Source organism: Sus scrofa, chromosome 10 (genome assembly GCF_000003025.6).
Source record: "Sus scrofa isolate TJ Tabasco breed Duroc chromosome 10, Sscrofa11.1, whole genome shotgun sequence".
Taxonomy (NCBI): Eukaryota; Metazoa; Chordata; class Mammalia; order Artiodactyla; family Suidae; genus Sus; species Sus scrofa.
In genome coordinates, this window is record NC_010452.4 from 50647623 (window position 1) to 50668224 (window position 20602).

The 20602-nt window shown below is 41.4% G+C and overlaps 1 protein-coding gene across 1 annotated transcript in view; it reads left to right on the forward strand.

Annotated features, from left to right (window-relative positions):
- ARHGAP21 (Rho GTPase activating protein 21) overlaps positions 1-20602 on the forward strand; it is a 138575-nt gene that overhangs the window by 106041 nt on the left and 11932 nt on the right. The window contains 14 exon segments of the mRNA XM_021064916.1: positions 1055-1213; positions 1354-1456; positions 5049-5085; positions 7966-8091; positions 9626-9910; positions 13364-13428; positions 13514-13650; positions 15722-15864; positions 16621-16776; positions 16876-16954; positions 17974-18047; positions 18125-18214; positions 20066-20191; positions 20386-20427. Coding sequence (XP_020920575.1) covers positions 1055-1213; positions 1354-1456; positions 5049-5085; positions 7966-8091; positions 9626-9910; positions 13364-13428; positions 13514-13650; positions 15722-15864; positions 16621-16776; positions 16876-16954; positions 17974-18047; positions 18125-18214; positions 20066-20191; positions 20386-20427 — 1622 coding nt within the window.

Here is a 20602-nt window from a genome sequence, read left to right on the forward strand (position 1 = left end):
AATTTCCATATTTCTAGTAAAAGACTTATTTTGGGGAATGATACATATTTTTATATAAGCTTTTATATTAGTCACCATTTCCTCTAACTCATACAAATTTACTGCTCCCCTTGTCATATATGATTTACTTTATCATTGAATATTATAGCATTAACATGCCTTAAATTATTATGCCATCATTTGGGGAGAGAGTGGGATTACTTCTTCCTTAGCAAGAGTGAAATAAAAAGCAAAATTGTACTGCCACAGTCTATGCCCAAAATTCTGATAATTTCACAGGGTCGTGGAAGATTATTCTCAACCTCATGGTTCATAGACAGTATGTCTTCATATGGTGGAAAGGGCTGCCTTCTTCTGTAAGGGCACTAATCCCTTTCAGGAGGGCTCCACCCTCATGACCTACTCACCTCCCAAAGGCCCCACCTCCTAACGCCATCACAGTGGGGATTATGTTTCCACATAGAAATCTTGGGAGGACACAGATATTCCATCCATAGCAGTGGCCTCGATAGTGAGTAACTTCTTCTGAAAGAATCTGTAGCTGCTTGGATAAAAATTGAAGATACACTTGTTTGTCTGTCTGGTGGGCAGTGGAGGATGTAGGTTTTAGGACTTGTCACCTTGAAAGTTAAGCCTCAGCCAAATCATCTTGCTGGGCTTCCTGATACAAGAATGTGTAATACACTTAAAATTTGGAGAGCAAATTCTCTTAGGGTGGTGTATGATTATTCTGCTTTACTAGGTTTAGGTTCTGAACACTTATTAACTTTGTTATCTGACTATCATTTCAGTGAAGGTATTAATTGTTGAGTAGAAGCAGCAACTTATTTAATTTCTTAGACCATATCCTTGAAATTATTTGGAATTACTAGAGTAATAACTGCGTAAGTAGATTTTTAACAGACCAACCGTGTCAATTACTGTTATTTTGGTGGTCGTGTTCAAAACTTTACCTGGTCCTTTTAATGATGAATACTGATTATTTTGTCATTATTATCATGAATAATAATTAGGCTATTGCACATCCAGTGTTTATTTTCATTTTATCTTGTAGATGAGCCAACTAGCCCCAGCATTGATCACGATATTTCACACATCCCTGCTTCTGCCGTCATCTCCGCCTCTACCTCCCAGGTACCCTCCATAGCAACGGTCCCTCCCAGCCTCACAACTTCAGCTCCTTTAATTCGACGTCAGCTCTCCCATGACCAGGGTACGTTTCAATGAGTGGTTATGTGAACTGTCTCACATTGTCAGCTTTCCATTTAGAACACTATGACACTGTGATCTTCTTGCTGTCCAAAGAGTCTGGAAACCACTTGCCCGTGTCTAAATGTTGGGTTTTAATTGCAGAATCTGTTGGACCTCCCAGCCTGGATGCCCAGCCCAGCTCAAAGACAGAACGATCAAAATCATATGACGAGGGCCTGGATGATTACAGAGAAGATGCGAAACTGTAGGTCTCAAGTGTGTTATTTTAAATTCTAGTTAGTGGGTGTTTAGCACGACATTGACATATAAATCCTGAGTTTAATGATATCTTATATTTTCTAATTTTATGACCTTAGAAATGCAAATTAGGAGTTGCTGTTGTGGTGCAGTGGAAATGAATCTGACTAGTATCCATGAGGATGCGGGTTCAATCCCTGGCCTCACTCAGTGGGTCGGGGATCTGGTGTTTCTGTGAGCTGTGGTATAGGTCACAGATGCGGCTTGGATCCTGTGTTGCTGTGGTGTAGGCCGGCAGCTGTAGCTCCGATTCACCCCCTAGCCTGGGAACTTCCATGTGCCACGAGTGCGGCCCTAAAAAGCAAAAAAGAAAGGAAAAACAAAGAAATGCAAATTAAAAAATCAGAGTTGTGGCATTCCCACTGTCTTGCAGTGGGTTAAGAATCCTACTGCAGTAGCTTGGGTCACTGAGGAGGTTCAGTCCCTGACCCGTCCACAGTGGGTTAAAGGATCAGCGTTGGGTGCAGCTGCAACTCAGAGTCAATCCCTGGCCCAGGTTGAACTTCCATATGCTGGAGATGTGGCCATAGAATCAAAAAAACAAAACAGAACTGTTACGTGGTAATACATTCACTTAAATTTAAAAATATTATTAAAAACCAGTAATACACAAATATAATACAAAAATGCGTATAAATGTACATAGTAAATAAACCCTCCCCCTCCAGGCCTCCAGCCACCTGATTCTACCCTGAGCCATAACTGTGTTATCCTTTTCTCTTACATAATTCCAGAGCTATTCTATGCATAAAATCAGACACACATTTGCATGTGCTTATGTGTCTGTATGTGTTCTGATTATTTTTACGAACAAATGGTAGGTGCTTTACACGCTGATCTTGGAGAGCATTCTCTGGGTGTATTCCTGGCTTATTCTTTTTCATGATTGTTTGTTTTTCCATTGAGTAGTTACACCACAGTATATTATTATTAACCAGTATTCCATATTCTATTAATAGACATTTAGATCATTCAAATCTTATGCTACAGTAAATAATACTTCAGCAACTATATTTGTACATGGTTCGTTAGCATATATTTGCGTGTGTAAGGTTGGAAAAAGGATCGTTAAGTCAAAGGGTAGGTGTTTTGTTTTTTTTTTCCCCTTCCTTTTTACGGCCATATCTGTATAGCATATGGAAGTTCCCAGGCTAGGGGTCAAATCTGAGCCGCATCTGTGACCTACACCCCAGCCACAATGGGTCCTTAGCCCACTGAGCGAGGCCAGGGATCAAGCAGAATCCTCATGGAGACTATGTTGGGTTTTGTTTTTTGTCCTTTTAGGGCCTCACCCACAGCATATGGAAGTTTCCAGGCTAGAGGTCTAATCAGAGCTGCAGCTGCCTGCCTACGTCGCTGCTACAGCAATGCCAGATACTTAACCTACTGGGCGAGGCCAGGGGTCGAACCTGAATCCTCATGGATACTAGTTGGGTTCATTTCTGCTGAGCCACAATGGGAACTCCTAGGAATTTTATTTTTTTATGGCCTTTGGGTCATGAGTCATACTGAAAAATCCTCTCTCTCCTGTTTACTTCTCAAATTTCTATGTTTTTCTCTTTCTTTTGTGTTCATTTACAACTTTGATTCAGTGGCTTCTCAGTTGTCCCAAAAATCTATTGAATGTTATACTTTCCTCACTGATTATCATCTTTATTATAAAGTTAATTATTATATGTCTTTGGTTTTGTTTTCAGACTTTAGTCAGTTGATACGTCTGTTTATTCATGTACATTGGGTTCTGTTCATTAAAGTGGTTTTGTGATATTTTTACCATCTAGTAGGGCTCTTCTCCCTCATTACTTTATGGTCTTGCAGAATTCTCCTGGCTGTTTTTATTTGAACTTTAAAATCAGTTTCAATTTCTTAAAATTTTTATGGCTGTTTTTAATCAACACAGCATTTAATTTACAGATTGAGGGAATATTGACATCTTTATGATATTGAAAATTTTGTCAAAGAATAATCTGTCGGAGTTCCCACGGTGGTACAGTAGGTTAATGATCCAGCGTGGTCACTGCTGTGGCGTAGGTCACAGCTGTGGCTCAGATGCAATCCCTGACCTGGGGACTTCCATACGTCTCAGATGCAGCCAAAAAAAAAAAGGGGAATATTTTGTCTTTTTGTTGTAGTATTTTTGTGCAGATCTATGAGGCTTCCATTTGATTATTATTCGTATTTTAATGCAATTTGTTTTTTTTCTGGACCAGCTGCCTAAGGGGCATTTGTGTGCCATTTGGCAGTGGCAGTGGCTAGCAGAGATGTTTCTAATGACGCAGGGGTGGATGTGTGAGTTATTTTAGCCCTTATTCTCCCTCAGTAAAAGATACCAGTAACAGCCACTTGTCAGTCTGCTTCACTTTACCCCAACTACACACAGCTTCCTGCAAAGATGGCAGGATGATGTGCTTCTTTCTTCCTCCTCGCCTCCCCTGACACTGCCTGGTGATAGATGAGGCTCCTGTCACCAGCACCCCAGTTTCTATTTTTCCACATAGGGAAACTCGGGGGTTTTTTTTTGGTTTTATTTATCTTGTCTTTTTTGCCTTTTCTAGGGCCACTTCCCTCGGCATATGGAGGGTCCCACCGGCCTATGCCAGAGCCACAGCAACGCCAGATCCAAGCCGCATCTGCGACCTACACCACAGCTCATGGCACCACCGGATCCTTAACCCACTGAGCGAGGCCAAGGATCGAACCCGCAACCTTATGGTTCCTAGTCAGATTCATTTCTGCTGTGCCATGACAGGAACTCCGAAACTCGGTTTTGATCTCTCAGAAAACAGGGCTCTGCAGTTTTGAGATGTGCAACCGGTGGTGGCCCACTACCTGTATCTACCTCCTTGCATTTAACCTCCCTTCCTCGTGTGTTAAGTTTCAGAGTTACAGGTGCCTCCTGATGTTGCTGAAGATTGAGTTTGCGTCTCCACTTCTGATTACGTTGTTCCTTAAATGAATTTTGAATTAAAACAACAAAACACTTTTGTCCCCCCAAAGTTAAATTGTTTTGAATAATTAATGTGAACTTGTCCTCTGAAGCCCTCAGCCTTTTCGCTGGCAGCTCTTGTTCTCTTGCTGAAACGGCCAGAACACGGTTGGAGGGACCAGCCCTTATTCTGCACTTCCTGCCACCGTGTCCATAGGCTGGACAGGTGTGGACACGCTCTTCTCTCTGTATCTGACTGCTGAAGGTGACCACTTACTGTTAGTGACAGTTTGGAAATCCTTAGAGCATTAAAACTGTGGGTAACTAATAAAGTCCAATGTTTAGTCTAAGTAGCTTTTCTTTGATTGTTAAAAAAAAAAAAAAAAAAAAAAAGATAAAATCCCACCTTTCATGCAGAGACAGTTTTGATTGGCAGTATAAGAAAGCATTCAGGTACCTTTTCCTCACTCCCTTGAACCCTGAACCTTTAATGTGGTAACAATGAAATGTTAGCTTATCGAGGAAAGGTTAGTTGTAAAAGTCACATTATTTTTGCATCTTTAAGGTGTTTTATGCATTTATTGCAAATATTGATAGACTTCTTTTCCAACAGGTCTTTTAAGCATGTATCTAGCCTGAAGGGAATCAAGGTAGGTGTTCAATATTTTTAAAATATCATCAGCAAATGACAAATGTTTCTTTTTTTTACCTTAATTTACTTTAGCTCTTCATAAAGAATTGTTTGTTTTATCCATTAGGTATTTCATATTTAAGTAGCATAACCTTTTATTCTGTAAGTTTCAAGTGCATTTGGATTACTGTAAATTGTGTTTCTAAACACATTCATCAAGTATTCAATAGTTTATATACATTGTGCTGATTTTTCTTACAAGTTTACAGCCGAATATCTAACTACCCAGCAGTTTGTTTTCTGTCCTCAAAATTATTTCACACCTTGCTCCACCCACCCACCCTCCTACCTTTCCCTCATTGGAAAAATAAAAGTGGGAGGTTCCCATTGTGGCCCAGCAGGTTATGAACCCAACCGTTATCCATGAGGACGCAGGTTGGATCCCTCCCCTCGCTCAGTGGGTTAAGGATCTGGCATTGCCGTGAGCTGTGGTGTAGGTCGCAGACTCGGCTTGGATCTGGCATTGCTGTGGCTGTGGTGTAGACCGGCAGCTGCAGCTCTGATTCAACCCTTAGCCTGAGAAGTTCCAAATGCTGCAGGTACGGCCCTAAAAAGCACCAAAAAAAGAAAGAAAAAGAAAAGCTGTTAGACAGGAATTTCCTTATTATACCTTCTCCAAAAATATCAGTACCCCTCATTTATACCCACGCTCTCTGCCTTCCTTACCCTTGTCTTGGCATTATCCTCTTAAACACGAACACCCGCACTTCTTTGCATTCCATCACTGTTTACTTTTTCAAGACTCTCTCTCCCCTGCAAAGTCACTTTTTCCTAGGGCTCAGTCACCATCATATAGAAGCACATTCAAGCACGTTCTACTATTTCCTGTATTTAAAAGAAAAACCAAGTGGGATGAACCTGGAGTTTGGGGTTAGTAGATGCAAACCATTGCATTTGGAGTGGATAAGCAATGAGGTCCTGCTGTGTAGGACAGGGAGCTATATCCGGTCACTTGGGATGGAACATGACAGAAGATATGAGAAAAGGAATGTATATATATATATGTGTGTGTGTGTGTGTGTGTGTAGCTGGGTCGCTTTGCTATACAGCAGAAGTTGACAGAACACTGTAAATCTGCTGTGATAAAAAAAATTAAAAAATAAAATTCCTTTCCCAAGGAAAAAAAAGAAAAACCTTCCTTGAATCTACACACCCCCATTTACTGCTCCTATTTACTCTTCCATTTTTTGCAATGGAATTCCTTGAATTTGTCCATAGCTCTCAGTTCCCCTTATCCCATCTTTCTCAGCCCACACGTCAGAAAGGTGCTCTTCAGGCCAAGGTTACTGCTGACACTCGGGTTTCCTTGGGCTTTTTCTACTTATTTGACCCCTCCATGGTACCTAACAGTTTCCCACTTACTTCCTGAAACATTTTCTTATGGTGGTTTCCATTTCTGCCTCTGCCTCATTTTTAAAATGCTGGACTGTCTAGAGCTGGTTCTGACCCCTTTCCTCCCGGTCTACCCCGATGTGCTCCGTGATCTTAGCCAGAGCTCTCCCCTGGTGCGTGTTGCCAGCCTTGATCTCCCCGAACCGCAGCTCACCTGGGCTCCGGCCTGGGCACTGTCTCCATTTGGAGGTTTACTGCGCAATTCAGGGTTTACACGGCCAAGTGGACTTCGAGGACCCCCAGACCTGTGTCTTTTCCTCTTTCTCCATCTCACCAAGTTCACCAGTCGAAGTGCCCAGTCTAGGGATTAGCCTTGTGTCTTCGTTTCAAGAGGTGCCCACTCCACCTCCAAAACACACCCAAACCTTTGCAGCCCTCTCCATCTGCACTTGAGCTGCCACCGTCCCACGTCTGGGATCCTGCAGTAACCGCCCCCCCGCCCCCGCCCCGCGACCCCCCTGGTCTCCTGGTTGTCCCTTTAGAGTCTGCTCTCCAGGTAGCAAGCAGGCGACCTTTCAGCTGTGTGATCCGATGCTGTTACTCCCCTGTTTCCCGGCTTCCCCTCACACTTCCTGCCACAGCCTGAAGGATCCCGAACAACCTATATAATTAGCCGTTTCTCTCACTCCCATGAACAGTGACTATTTAAAATGGTAACGATGTACCTTCGTTAGCTGTGCATTCTCCCTGAACTTTCCTTTCCCCCGACCTTTCATAGGTGGCTCTTGGGAATGTTGCTTCTCCAGATTTCATCTGACATGTTCTTTCTGCAGGGAGGCCCCGCCTCAGCACCACTAGTTTATAGCTGCTGCTCAGTTGTTGCCCATGTCATCGCATTGGTTCCTCCTCCAAGTGGCATTCGTCATGATCTGATCATTTTCTCAGCCTTTCTATTCAGTGTTCTTCTTTGTCTTTGCCCACAAAAATGTGAGCTCTTGAGAGCAGGAAAATTATGCTATTTTATTATTATGAAATTATGCTAATAGTGTTTTTTTAGTGATTAAAAAGTTCCTTTGGGTGACTTTGAAAAAATGCTGGTGGTCACGGAATTCCTCCTGGTGGCGTCTCTGCAGCACCAGGACGCAGATGCCACCCCTAGCCTGGCATAATGGGGAAAGAATTTGGTGTTGTTGCAGCCATGGCATAGGTCACAACTGCGGCTCACATTTGATCTCTGGCCCAGGAAGTCCGTATTCCACTAGGTGACCAGAAAAGGAAAAAAAAAAAATGGTGGTGCTCAGTAATCCCCCCCGCCCCTTGTTTAAACACCAGAAATTTTTCTAATGTAATTGATAAAGTTAGGTGGTAAAGTTAGGATTTTTCACAAATAGCCCTTCCTTTGGAAGATAAAGTAAAAGACTTTTTTCAGCAAAGCAATTTCAACATGTGAACACTTGTCAAGGACAAAGCTGACGTTTTGCTATGTTTTCTTCGGTCTTTTCTATAGATCATGGACAGCCAAAAGTCATCAGAAGACTCTGGATCCAGAAAAGATTCTTCCTCAGAGGTTTTCAGTGATGCTGCCAAGGAAGGGTGGCTTCATTTCAGGCCACTTGTCACCGATAAGGGCAAGGTAGTGCATTGTTCCCAGTGGCTGTGAGCGTACGAAATGCAGGCCCTAAAAAATAAAGCATTAAGTCTGTATACATAAAACAGCAAAATATCCAGAGAAGAGTGGAAAACAAGGAGTTCTCACTGTGGCTCAGTGGGTTAAGGATATTGAGTTGTCTCTGTGGCGGCTCGGGTTTGATCTCTGGCCCGGCACAGTGGGTTAAGGATCCTGCACTGCCACAGATGTGGCAGAGGTTGCAGCTGTGGCTTGGATTCATTCCCTGGCCTGTGATTTTCCATATGCTGTGGGTGTAGCCAAAAAGGGGAAAAAAGAGGAAAAACATCATTTATAAGTATCTTTTTTCTACATAAAGGAAATTTAATTTTAAAAAATTAGTGATTTAACTTTATACTTTTTCATCCTTTGTATCGATTACCTATGGGATATGCAATGCAGAAGAGACATCAAAGTATTTAAGAAGGAACTCTGCTTTTCTTATTAAATAGTTTATTAACCATAAATCATCACAGACTAGTCCTTTAGAGAGTGGCATTTCTCCATGGTAATACTTGAAAATTTTTTATTGAACATTCTCAGTTTATTCTTTTAAGTTGCCTTTATAATGTGGTTTCCCTTTATTTTATAAATACTGAGTTACATAAACGAATGCCACAATATCAACATTCTTCATTAAATAGGTAACAATATAATAAAACTTTGCCAGGAAATTTCCTACGGTATTTGGGCAGTTTATTTGTAAGACAACTCATAAATACGTCAAAAGAATATTAAATTTTTCAGAGTTCCCTTCTTAGCTCAGCGGTCAGTGAACCCTGCTGGGATCCATGAGGTTGCGGGTTCAATCCCTGGCCTCAACTCAGTGGGTTAAGGATCCGGTGGTGCCATGAGCTGTGGTGTGGGTCGCAGATGCGGCTCGGATCTGGCATGGCTGTGGCTGTGGTGTAGGCCAGCAGCTGTAGTTCTGATTCAACACCTAGCCTGGGAACCTCCATATGCCGCAAGTGTGGCCTTAAAAAGCAAAATAAAAGAGTATTGAATTTCTCAGGAGAACTTTCCTTGGATGTGTATGTTGTTGCTTGACCGTGTATAGTTGATCAGTTTTGTTAACGAAGCTCATGACTTGCACATCTTGTCTGGGGGTCGCCTCATGCTCCACTTTGATTTGCGTGACCGAAGACTTGTCTTAAGCCTTGCTTTCACGTAACAGATATTCTGACTGACCTTTTCCCTGTTTCCTAGTCCCTTAGCATTTTTTTGGATGTTTTGCCCCACTTGCTGTATCCTTGTCACGTTGTTCCTTCCGTTTTCCCAACTCAATTAAAGTTGAGATTTCACGAGCCTGGATTTTGATAGGAATACGTTGTCCAATTTGGTTTATGCTCCACAATTTTTTTTTCCTCCCTTAACAAATACATGTTGATGAGAGCAGCACCTGCAGCCTAGGGCACACGTTTATGCCTGTTAGCCGTGTGGCCTCCTGAGTCTGTCCCACCACCAAGTACCAAGCACCCTGACCCCGTCTCGTGTTTTCCAGCGCGTCGGTGGGAGTATTCGGCCATGGAAGCAGATGTATGTTGTACTGCGGGGCCATTCGCTGTACCTGTACAAAGAGAAACGGGAGCAGACGGCTCCCTCCGAAGAGGAGCAGCCCATCAGTGTTAATGCTTGCTTGATAGACATCTCTTACAGCGAGACCAAGAGGAAAAATGTGTTCCGACTCACCACGTCCGACTGCGAGTGTCTGTTTCAGGCTGAAGACCGGGACGACATGCTAGCCTGGATCAAGACCATCCAGGAGAGCAGCACCTTGAACGAGGAGGCAGGTGTCCAAAACACTGTCGACACACCCGGCACTTTCACATCATGATTGTAAAGACGAAAAGAACCTGATGCTCTGTTACAGAAGAATTGTAATGGGCCATTTTCACTCGAAAATAGTTGATGAAGGAGTTTCTGCTGTGGTGCAGTGGTTTAAGGATCTGACCACAGTGGCTTGGCCATTTGCAGAGGTGGGGGGTTAAAGGATCCGGTGTTGCTGCAGCTGTGGTGTAGATCACAGCGCTGGCTCGAATTCAGTCCCTGCCCTGAGAACATCCATATGCCCTGGGTGTGGCCATTTCAAAAAAAAAGAAAAGTTGATCAAAAGGGAAACGCGCATGTACCTATTTGATGTAATTTTCACTTACTGGGAAATGCCCATTATTGAGCTAGAAAAGTAGATTATTCACATTTTTTTTATCAATTCTTCCATTACTTTGTTTTATCAATTCAAACGTTTATACACAAAGAAAGGTTTCCGTATTTTTAATTTTTTAATGTAATATACAGAACCACAATACTATTTCAGTTTCAGATAATGGGCAATCATATGCAGATATTCTTCAATTTGATAAAATGCTGTTACAGTAGTGAGAAATTTCATGAAAAGGGTATTTACCAGTTTGTGAGCTAGTCAAGTATCTTTTTGCTGCATGGGCCAGTGCATTAATAGTAACCTGTTTAAAAATGCAGCCTTTTGGACTACAAATTATTATAAAAGAACATCAAGATTATATAGATATACTTTCTGAATTTCTCAAACTCATTCCATTTTGAAGGCTGAAGCAGATGTTACACAGAACATCCACGAGGCTGTTTCTCCTTTGCACTTACCTGCAAAAATGAGCACCTAAACCACGCTTTCCTATAGACGTAGCTATTTCTAGAATACCTTAGGGAAATCAGAAAGACTGCTAGAACTAAGTTATCACTTTTACGGTAACAATTTTCACCACAATCCGTCTTTCCTAAACAGACCAAAAGAGACCTGGGTTCTGAGTCCTGGTCATTACCTTTATGACTAAGTAACTCCAGGTCTATTTCTCTAGTGCAAAAACAGGATTGTTGTGGGGCTTAAGTTACAGTGAAAGTGACTCTCAAAACAGATCACTGTGTGTAAACGCAGAGATGCTGATACTGATAATGATTTTTGTTAAGGAATTATGCAGGCAGGAATACAGTACAGCTTCGTAATACAGTGATTGGTGTCTAAGGAAACTTGCATTCTCAGAAATGATGTTGTAAGCCAGTTTTTCTTTTCAATAAGGAGTGATGTTTAGGGCCTTGAGTTTCTAACTCACCATCAAGACATTTTTATAGCGGGGATTTCAGGAGTAAAGTTTTTGGGTTTTGGTTTAATTTTCATAGCCCCACCTGTGGCATATGGACATTTTCAGGCTAGGGGGCAAATCAGAGCTGCAGCTAAGCCCACAGCCACAGCAGCATCCCTGGATCCTTAACCCACTGGGAGAGGCCAGGAATCAAACCTGCGTCCTCACAGAGACATTGGGTTCTTAACCTGCTGAGCCAGAACAAGAACTCCAAAGATTTCTTTTTAAGAGTATAAACTATAGGGAGTTTCTGTGGTGGCTCAGTGGAAACAAATCACGAGGACGTAGGTTAGATCCCTGGCCTGGCTCAGTGGGTTAAGGATCTGGAGTTGCCCTGAGCTGCAGGGTAAGTCGCAGATGAGGCTTGGATCTGGCGTGGCTGTGGCTGTGGTGTAGGCTGGCAGCTGTAGCTATATTAGGCCCCTAGCCTGGCAACTTCCATATGCCACAGGCACAGCCCTAAAAGACCAAAAAAAAAAAAAAAAAAAGACTATGTAAGTATAAACTTTACAGAACAAACCCAGCAGTGACTGGATCTAGCTTTTGTTCAAAGGTACCTTTTTTCATATCATTCACAAGGTTTTTTAGACATTGTTCTCCCTTTTTGTACCCATCGTTTTGACAAAAAAGAACACAAGATTTTTTTTCTCCTGCTTTCCCTTTACCCAGGGACACCTACATTAATTATGAAGTTATGCAAATCATATTCTTCAATTCAGTCATTTCCATTATATCCAATTCGAATTATGAAAACTTGAGCCATGGGGAAAAACGCCTGTGCTTTTTTTCCTCCACTAATTTATACTCTGCCTTGTCATTAAAAATGAATACCAGGCCCATATCAATACAACCTTTGTCCTGCAACCACTGCTATAAAGAGACATCAGACCTGGATTTAAGCAAAGTAAATAGAATAAGAACTTGGGTGTAGATTTCAGCTTCAAGTCACAGTTCAAAGAGGTTCCTGTTTAATAATCACCCTCCATGTGCCAAGCGTCCTCTTAGGCAGTAGATGACTTCATCTTTGAAACACAGGGCTGTTTAAGGACCGAATGAGGTAATGCTTGCAAAGAATGCAGCCTAGTGCCTGGCAGATCATAAACACTGACTTAATGTCAGCCATGTAGCATCATCGTTATTATCTAATTTCAAGACACAAGGATTTTCACCCAGTTTTATAGATAAAGAATGCACTGAGCATATACCATAGGGCAGGCACTCTCATGAGCATTTTACATCAGTTAATATCAGCAACTGTATGAATGTGTCTTTAATCATCACCACCAAATTTCCAATCAGAAATTGGAACAGAGAGGTTAAGTAATTTCCCCAAGGTCACATAGCTCCGAAGTGCCAGGGCTGGGATTTAAACCCAGGCGATTATTCTAGATCTTAACGATATACTCTTTCAGTGGGTAAAGGAGAAGAATTGATTTGAATTTGAGATTGTTCAACTCCAAAGCCTCTATTCTTTATAAATTATAGTGTTCATTATGCTCAAAGTGAGACAAGGAGAAAAAAATTGAGGGCAGATGTCAATGTGTAATTGGAATCAATAGGGATAAGAAGCCATCCCTTTAATGTCAGCTCTGAGTTTTCCATTTAGCATGTTATCAAAGTTAACCTGTTGAGGTTAAAAAAAAAAACCAGTTTTGAGCTTTTCTTTTCTGATAATCTGCCACTTTGATACTAATTGATCCTCAATCTCACTGCTCTGCAAATTAATCAAAAAGTTTGGCAGTATTTTTTTATCCACCTGTATTATTTTGAAACACTGATCATTCTTTCTGGTATTAGTGACAAAAAAAAACTGGCTTTCTGCTTCCCAGTCACTTATTTGAAATGACAGATCAGTTCAGTAAGTTGGAACACGGGCTACTGGCTGGTACTAGTCTAGGTATTGCAGGGTTACAGAAAAGAAACAGAAAACTTTTGGAAGCAGGGGGGCCTTGGAACATTTGTTCCTGTGGTGTTGTTGGCCCAGGGTTTGAACAGAGGTTTTAAAACAACTCCATAATATTAAACAAGTAGTCGTACAATATAGAGTGCCCCCTCCCCCAAAGTAGAATCCCTATTTGGGTTTAGAATTGACTTTCTAATTTTACTTTGTGCTTCTTCTGTAGGACACCGGAGTTACGAACAGGGATCTGATCAGTCGAAGAATAAAAGAGTATAACAGTCTGATGAGGTAAGAGTCCCCTGCCCCGAGGCCTGCAAGGTGGTGGGAATGGGAAATATGTACTTGGTGCAAAAATGTGCCTTTTTTTCAGCAGCAAAGCAGAGCAGTTGCCAAAGACCCCTCGCCAGAGTCTCAGCATCCGACAGACTCTGCTTGGTGCCAAAGCAGAGCCTCGGACTCAAAGTCCACACTCTCCCAAGGAAGAGTCAGAAAGGAAGCTTCTCAGTAAAGGTACTGATGGATGTCTGTGTTCATAGATCAATCGAGGCTTTAAAGTTGGGTTGTAGAGGCCTTCGCATGTGTTGCTGTGCCTTTACTGCAGACTGCAGCTCAGGATGTGGGCCTGGTCTAGGCTGCGGGGCCTTGCCCTTACAAGACACTGGATCTTGTAATAAAGACCAATTGAAGGAAAATACAACACATGGGTCTACATCTAAAAATAGCTATTTGGGGAGTTCCCTTGTGGCTCAGTGGGTTAAGGACCTGGTGTTGTCACAGCTGTGGCCAGGGATCAGTCCCTGGTCCAGGAACTTCCGCGTGACATAGGAAAGCCAAAACAGACCAAAAAAGGTAGCAGTTTAATAAATTCAGAGGATCCAAGTGCTTTCATTTTGAAATAAAACCATTATGTTTCCGAACCTAAATGTCCACAACAGAGGAGTAGATAAAGACAATGTGGTACATACACACAGTGGAATAGTACTCAGCCATTAAAAGGGAAGTGCAGCAACATGGATGGACCTAGAAATTATCATGCTAAGTGAAGTCAGTCAGACAGTGAGACACCAACATCATATGCTATCACTTACATGTGGGATCTTAAAAAAGAACACGGAGTTCCCGTTGTGGCACAGTGGAAATGAATCTGACTAGGAACCGTGAGGTTGTGGGTCTGATCCTTGGCCTCGCTCAGTGGGTTCAGGATCCAGCTTTGCCGTGAGCTGTGGTGTAGGTCTAAGACACAGCTCTGATCTGGCATTGCTGTGGCTATGGTGTAGGCTGGCAGCTGTAGCTCCAATTCAACCCCTAGCCTGGAACCTCCATATGCCATGGATGCGGTCCTAAAAAAGAAAAAAACAAAAACAAAAAAAAAACCCCAAAATAAAATAAAAGAGAGTTCCCGTTGTGGCTCAGTGGTTAATGAATCTGACTAGGAACCATGAGATGGTGGGTTCCATCCCTGGCCTTGCTCAGTGGGCCAAGGATCCGGCGTTGCCGTGAGCTATGGTGTAGGTCGCAGATGCGCCTTGGACCCCCAGTTGCTGTGTCTCTGGTGTAGGCCGGTGGCTACAGCTCCAGTTAGACCCCTAGTCTGGGAACCTCCATATGCTGTGGGTGTGGCCCTGGAAAAGACAAAAAGACAAAAAAATAAATAAAATAAAATAAAATAAAAAAAGGACACAATGAACTTCGCAGAACAGATACTGACTCACAGACTTTGAAAAACTTATGGTTTCCAAATGAGACAGATTGGGGGGTGGGGGATGTGCTGGCGGTTTGGGACAGAAATTCTATAAAATTGGGTTGTGATGATCGTTGTACAACTATAAATGTAATAAAATTCATTGAGTAATTTAAAAAAAAACCATTATGTTTCCTTTTGCTAAAATCTCACTATAAAGATGTCACACTGATTCTTTGATTCTTTTTTTTTCTTTCTCCTTTTGGCTATGCCCATGGCCTGTGGAAGTTCCCAACCAAGGATGAAACCTGTGCCACAGCAGACCCAAGCTGCTGTGACAGCACTGGATCCTGTGCCACAAAAGACCTTGTAATTCTCTTGACATTTAAAGAAAAACATGGGGAGTTCCTGCTGTGGTCAGCAGGTTAAAAACCCCACATAGTGTCTATGAGGATGCGGGTTCAATCCCTGGCCTCACGCAGTGGGTTAAGGATCCAGTGGTGCCACAAGCTGCAGTATAGGTTGCAGTGTGGCTCAGATCTCATGCTGCTGTAAATGACATAGATTGGCAGCTGCAGCTCCGACTCAGCCCCTAGCCTGGGAACGTCCATATGCTGTAGGTGTGGCCATAAAAAGAAAGAAAAAGAAAATAAAATCATGGTACAGATCATCAAAGAGTAAAGGAGCATTTATTGATTCCTACTAAATGATATGGAAGGTTCAAAGGAATACTATGTTAGGAAAAAGAGAATGGCGTATGTTTGATAAATAAAGGCTACATTATTTATAGGACTCTGATTTATATAAATATTGATAAAGGATCTTTAAAGTCATGATCTAAAACAAGCTTGTTTCCGTCTTCTTTTCTTATGTCATTTTCTTTTGAATAATGATCAAAAGACGACACCAGTCCCCCCAAAGACAAAGGCACATGGAGAAAAGGCATTCCAAGTATTATGAGGAAGACATTTGAAAAAAAGCCGACTGCTACAGGAACGTTCGGCGTCAGACTGGATGACTGCCCACCAGCTCATACTAACCGGGTAGGAGACACCGGCTGGCCGGGCTTCCTGAAGCCGTAATCGTAGCAGGACTGAGCACATAGCTTTGCAGATCACCAGGCGGGTCTGTTGCTCTGCCGAGTGTTTACTTCTTCTTAGCAGACTTTAGTTTCTCTAACCATTTTGACCTGTAAGGTCAGAAATTTCATTGATAATGAGTAATTTGTATCTATAATGCCTTTTTCTAATAATGTATTGACTCTGAAATAGACTAATTATTCAGCCTCTAGGAATGTATCTGAAATGATTGGTAAGAATTCATTTTCAAATCATGTGTTTCTGCTTTTAGCATCTTTAAAGAAAGTTGGGAACAGGGACCTGATTAAGAAAGTGTCAGAAATGTAAATTGTGTGTGTGTGTGTGTAAAACACCCGTGCTAGGATTCATATCCTGAGCGGATGGATGTTCTTCCTCCTTCCCCTTCTTTTATCCAACTGCACTATTTCCACATTCTCCTTTTCTGCCCTTTTTCCTCTTTCGACTCTCACCTCTCAATAGATCCTCTTCTTTTGGTCTTGGTCTATTTGTTCTTTCCACCGACTCAAATATCTCTTCCTGGTTTTATCTATTTCCCATTCTGCAGTGTCTCTAGACTTCATTTTCTCTCCATCACTTAACAGCAGTTTATGTTCTGTTTCCTTTTGGCTGAAAAGGACCCTATAGCTATGATGTACATCTAATAACTGAAGATAAACATTCATGGTCTATTAAGTGAAACCTTTATTTCTTGTTTTGCAGTATATTCCATTAATAGTTGACATATGTTGCAAATTAGTTGAAGAAAGAGGTCTTGAGTATACAGGTATTTACAGAGTTCCTGGAAATAATGCAGCCATCTCCAGCATGCAAGAGGAACTCAACAAGGGAATGGCCGATATCGATATCCAGGATGACGTAAGTTTGCTTCTGTTTGAGTAATTAGTCTGTTTTTTTGTTTTTTCCTTTGGTGGTACTGCCTACAAAAATACTGCATTTTTTATTTTGCATATGTAGAAATGGCGAGATTTGAATGTCATAAGCAGTTTACTGAAATCCTTCTTCAGAAAACTCCCTGAACCTCTCTTCACAAATGGTGAGTTAATCTTCCACCAGAGATGCCAGATGGAACAGTTTAATATTACATTTATTTAGGAAACGATAGAACATAAATTGAACCAAGAGAAAACATTTTTGTCAAAGGAAATAGATTTTGTTTAGTTCTTAGCATGTGGAAGTTCCTGGGCCAGGGATCGAACCTGTGCTACGGCAGTGACCTGGGCCGCTCCAGTGATGCAATGACACTACCAGATGCTTAACCTTCTTCGCCACAAGAGAGCTTCAATTATGGACTGCTTTTGTCATTTGGGGTTTTCTTCCCTCCTGATACAGTTCAATAAAAAATAGAATTTATAAAAAATTAAGTTCAGTAAAATTATGTATTTAACGTGTTCATTCATGTTGATAGCCAAGTTAAAAATGTTATTGGAGTTCCCATCGTGGCTCAGTGGTAACGAACCCAACTAGGATCCTTGAGGATGCAGGTTCGATTCCTGGCCTTGCTCAGTGGGTTAAGGATCTGGCGTTGCTGTGAGCTGTGGTATAGGTCACAGATATAGCTCAGGTATTGCGTTTCTGTGGCTGTGGTATAGCTCTGATTCGACTCCTAGCCTGGGAACTTCCATATGCCACGGGTGTGGCCCTAAAAAGCAAAAAAAAAAAAAAAGTTATTATTGTTCTCAGTATATTTCAATATATTTCAAATATAATGTGGTACAATTAGTAGAAAAACATTATTTCAGCCAAGCCAACTATTTGACCTTATATGAGACTCTGTAGTAGATGTTGCAGTCAGGGGACAGAGTGGACACACTGTGTAAGGATAGGAAGTACCCTCAGAGAACTTATGTTTTAGGTAATTTCCTTTATTTGATAAGACAGAGATTCATTATAAACTAGCAGTTTTAGAGAAAAAATTTCAAAGGCTATTTGGGATCGTCCCTACTTTTTTTTTTTTTTTTTTTAATTGTGGTTAGAATTTGAACCTTAAAACTAGATTACAGCTCACCTAAACAATTTAAGATGAACGTGTTTTTTTGTTGTTACTGTTGTCAGATAAATATGCCGACTTCATTGAAGCCAATCGTAAGGAAGATCCTCTAGATCGTCTGAAAACATTGAAAAGACTAGTAGGTATTATTTTATATTGTTGGAGGTACAACAAAAGTTCAGCATTTAAATCCATCATGAAAATAATATGTTTCAGATTCACGATTTGCCTGAACATCATTATGAGACACTCAAGTTTCTTTCGGCTCATCTGAAGACAGTGGCAGAAAATTCAGAAAAAAATAAGGTATGTAAACTGATTATTGAGGCAATGTACTATCACTGGCTTTAGTTGAAAAGCCATGCTGCACCGTGACCTGCCAAATAGTCAAAAATAGGTCATAATTACAGCACAGCTCTAAAACACATCATATTGGTGATAAGTCCCTCTAGAGAGTACCCTTAAAAGCAGGAGATCCCCAAAATATCCATCCTTTTGTTCTTGTTTGTTTGTTTTATATTTCATACGACCTAACCCATGGCATATGGACATTCCCAGGTCAGGGATTGAATCTGAACCACAGCTGCAACCTACACCACAGTTGCAACATCAGATCTTTAACCCACTGCACCCCAGCAGGATCTTCCAGTTCTTGTTTTTTAAAGACATTGTTTTTTACATTTATCCAGCAAGAAAAATGAAAAAGTCAGAAATTTTTCTTTTTATTTTTTTACTGTATATTGATATTTTGGATGGGTAATATTTGCACAAAACAACAATAAAAATGTAGTAACTGGTATACAGTGAAAAATAATAGACATTTTCTTTTTTTGTTTTGCTTTGTTTAGGTTTAAGTAGATAAGACCTTTTTTCTTTTTGGGGGGGGGTGGTTTTAACACCACCATATTACCGTTATCATACACACCAAAACGTATTCTCAGTATTATCTAATGCTCCGTGTTTAGTTTTTCCATGTTAAGTTTTGATTTAAAGAAATGTCTTTTTGACAAATGTCATATGATTTCACTCATGTGGAATAAAATATACACACACACAAAATGAACAAAAAAAACAAACGAAAACTATACATAGATACAGAGAATAGAGTAGACGGAGTTCCCTTGTGGCTCAGCAAGTTAAGGACATCACGTTGTCACTGCTGTGGCTTGGGTCAGTTCTGTGATGAGGGTTCAGTCCCGTTCCTGGCAACTTCCACATGCTGCAGGTGCGGCCAGAAAAAAAATATTTTCAGACGTTAAGTTTTTGCATACTAGAATTCTTAATGTACTACTCAGGCAAATTTGGAAAATTTTATGTGTCTTTCTCCTTTTTCTTAGTATTTGAAGGGAGAGGGTTTCCCTCTTCTTTGGTGAGTTTTATTCCCCTTGATTTTGATATTTTTGCCAGTTAATCGAGCTCTGGTAAATGTAGTTTTGAACCAGGTCAATTGCTTTCAGTCAAAGAGTTCCCAGAAAAAAATGAATGCCGATTAAGTATTGTATGTTGTCATTAAAACAAGAAAGAGCATTTACATATAGATAGGTTTATGGAAATCCTTACGGGGAAGCATTATTTTTTTAAACACATTGAGTCAGCCATTCTTTGAATCCTTTTGGGGTTTTTTGAGGGTTTTTTGTTTTGTTTTTTGTTTCGTTTTGGGGTTTTTTTTTTGGTATTTTTAGGGCCGAACCCATGGCATGTAGAGGTTCCCAGGCTAGGGGTCGATCAGAGCTGTAGCTGCCGACCGATGCCAGAGCCATAGCAACACCAGATCCAAGCCGCATCTGCAACCTACGCCACAGCTCATGGCAACACCACATCCTTAATACACTTGAGTGAGGCCAGGGATAGAACTGCGTCCTTGTGGTTACTAGTCAGATTCGTTTCCTCTGAGCCACGACAGGAACTCCTGAATTCTTTTTCATCAACCCTTTCAGAAATAAAATGCTGAACATGCAGGGGGAATTTAACCCTCCTTTCTTAAGAGAAGTGGGTATTCCCTGGTAGCTCAGTGGACTAAGGTTCCAGCATTGTCACTGCTGTGGTTTGGATCGCTGCAGTGGTGTGGGTTTGACCCCTGGTCCCAGAACCTCCGCATGCCACAGTTACGGCCAAAAGATAAAGTTGTTATGTTTTCTAATGGATCGTTTGTTTCAGATGGAACCAAGAAACCTTGCCATAGTGTTCGGCCCGACTCTGGTGAGAACATCCGAGGATAACATGACCCACATGGTCACTCACATGCCCGACCAGTACAAGATCGTGGAGACACTTATCCAGCACGTAAGTCCAGGCTTCATCTTGTTGAGAAAATCCTCTTTCATGAGCCACTGATACTTGGTAGGACAGAATTTGGTTGCTGTTTTGTTTTTTTCCCTAAGAAAATTACCTTTTTTCCTATACTATCTTCCAAAATATAGATCTCTTTAGGGGGTTATTTACTTTCTCTTTTTCACCTTTTTTATTTTAAATTTTAGCATGACTGGTTTTTCACAGAAGAAGGTGCTGAAGAACCTCTTGTAAGTATCGTTGGTCAGTGTTCATCTCTGTTACTATCATTTGGGACACACGAGATCCTGACCCTACAACAGTGCCAACTTCCTGCTTTGTGCGCTAGCGTCTGCTTTGCACCCCGGAAGCAGGTCCATGGCACCTCCGTTTCTGAGCTCATGAAACTCCAAGTCTGATGCTTGT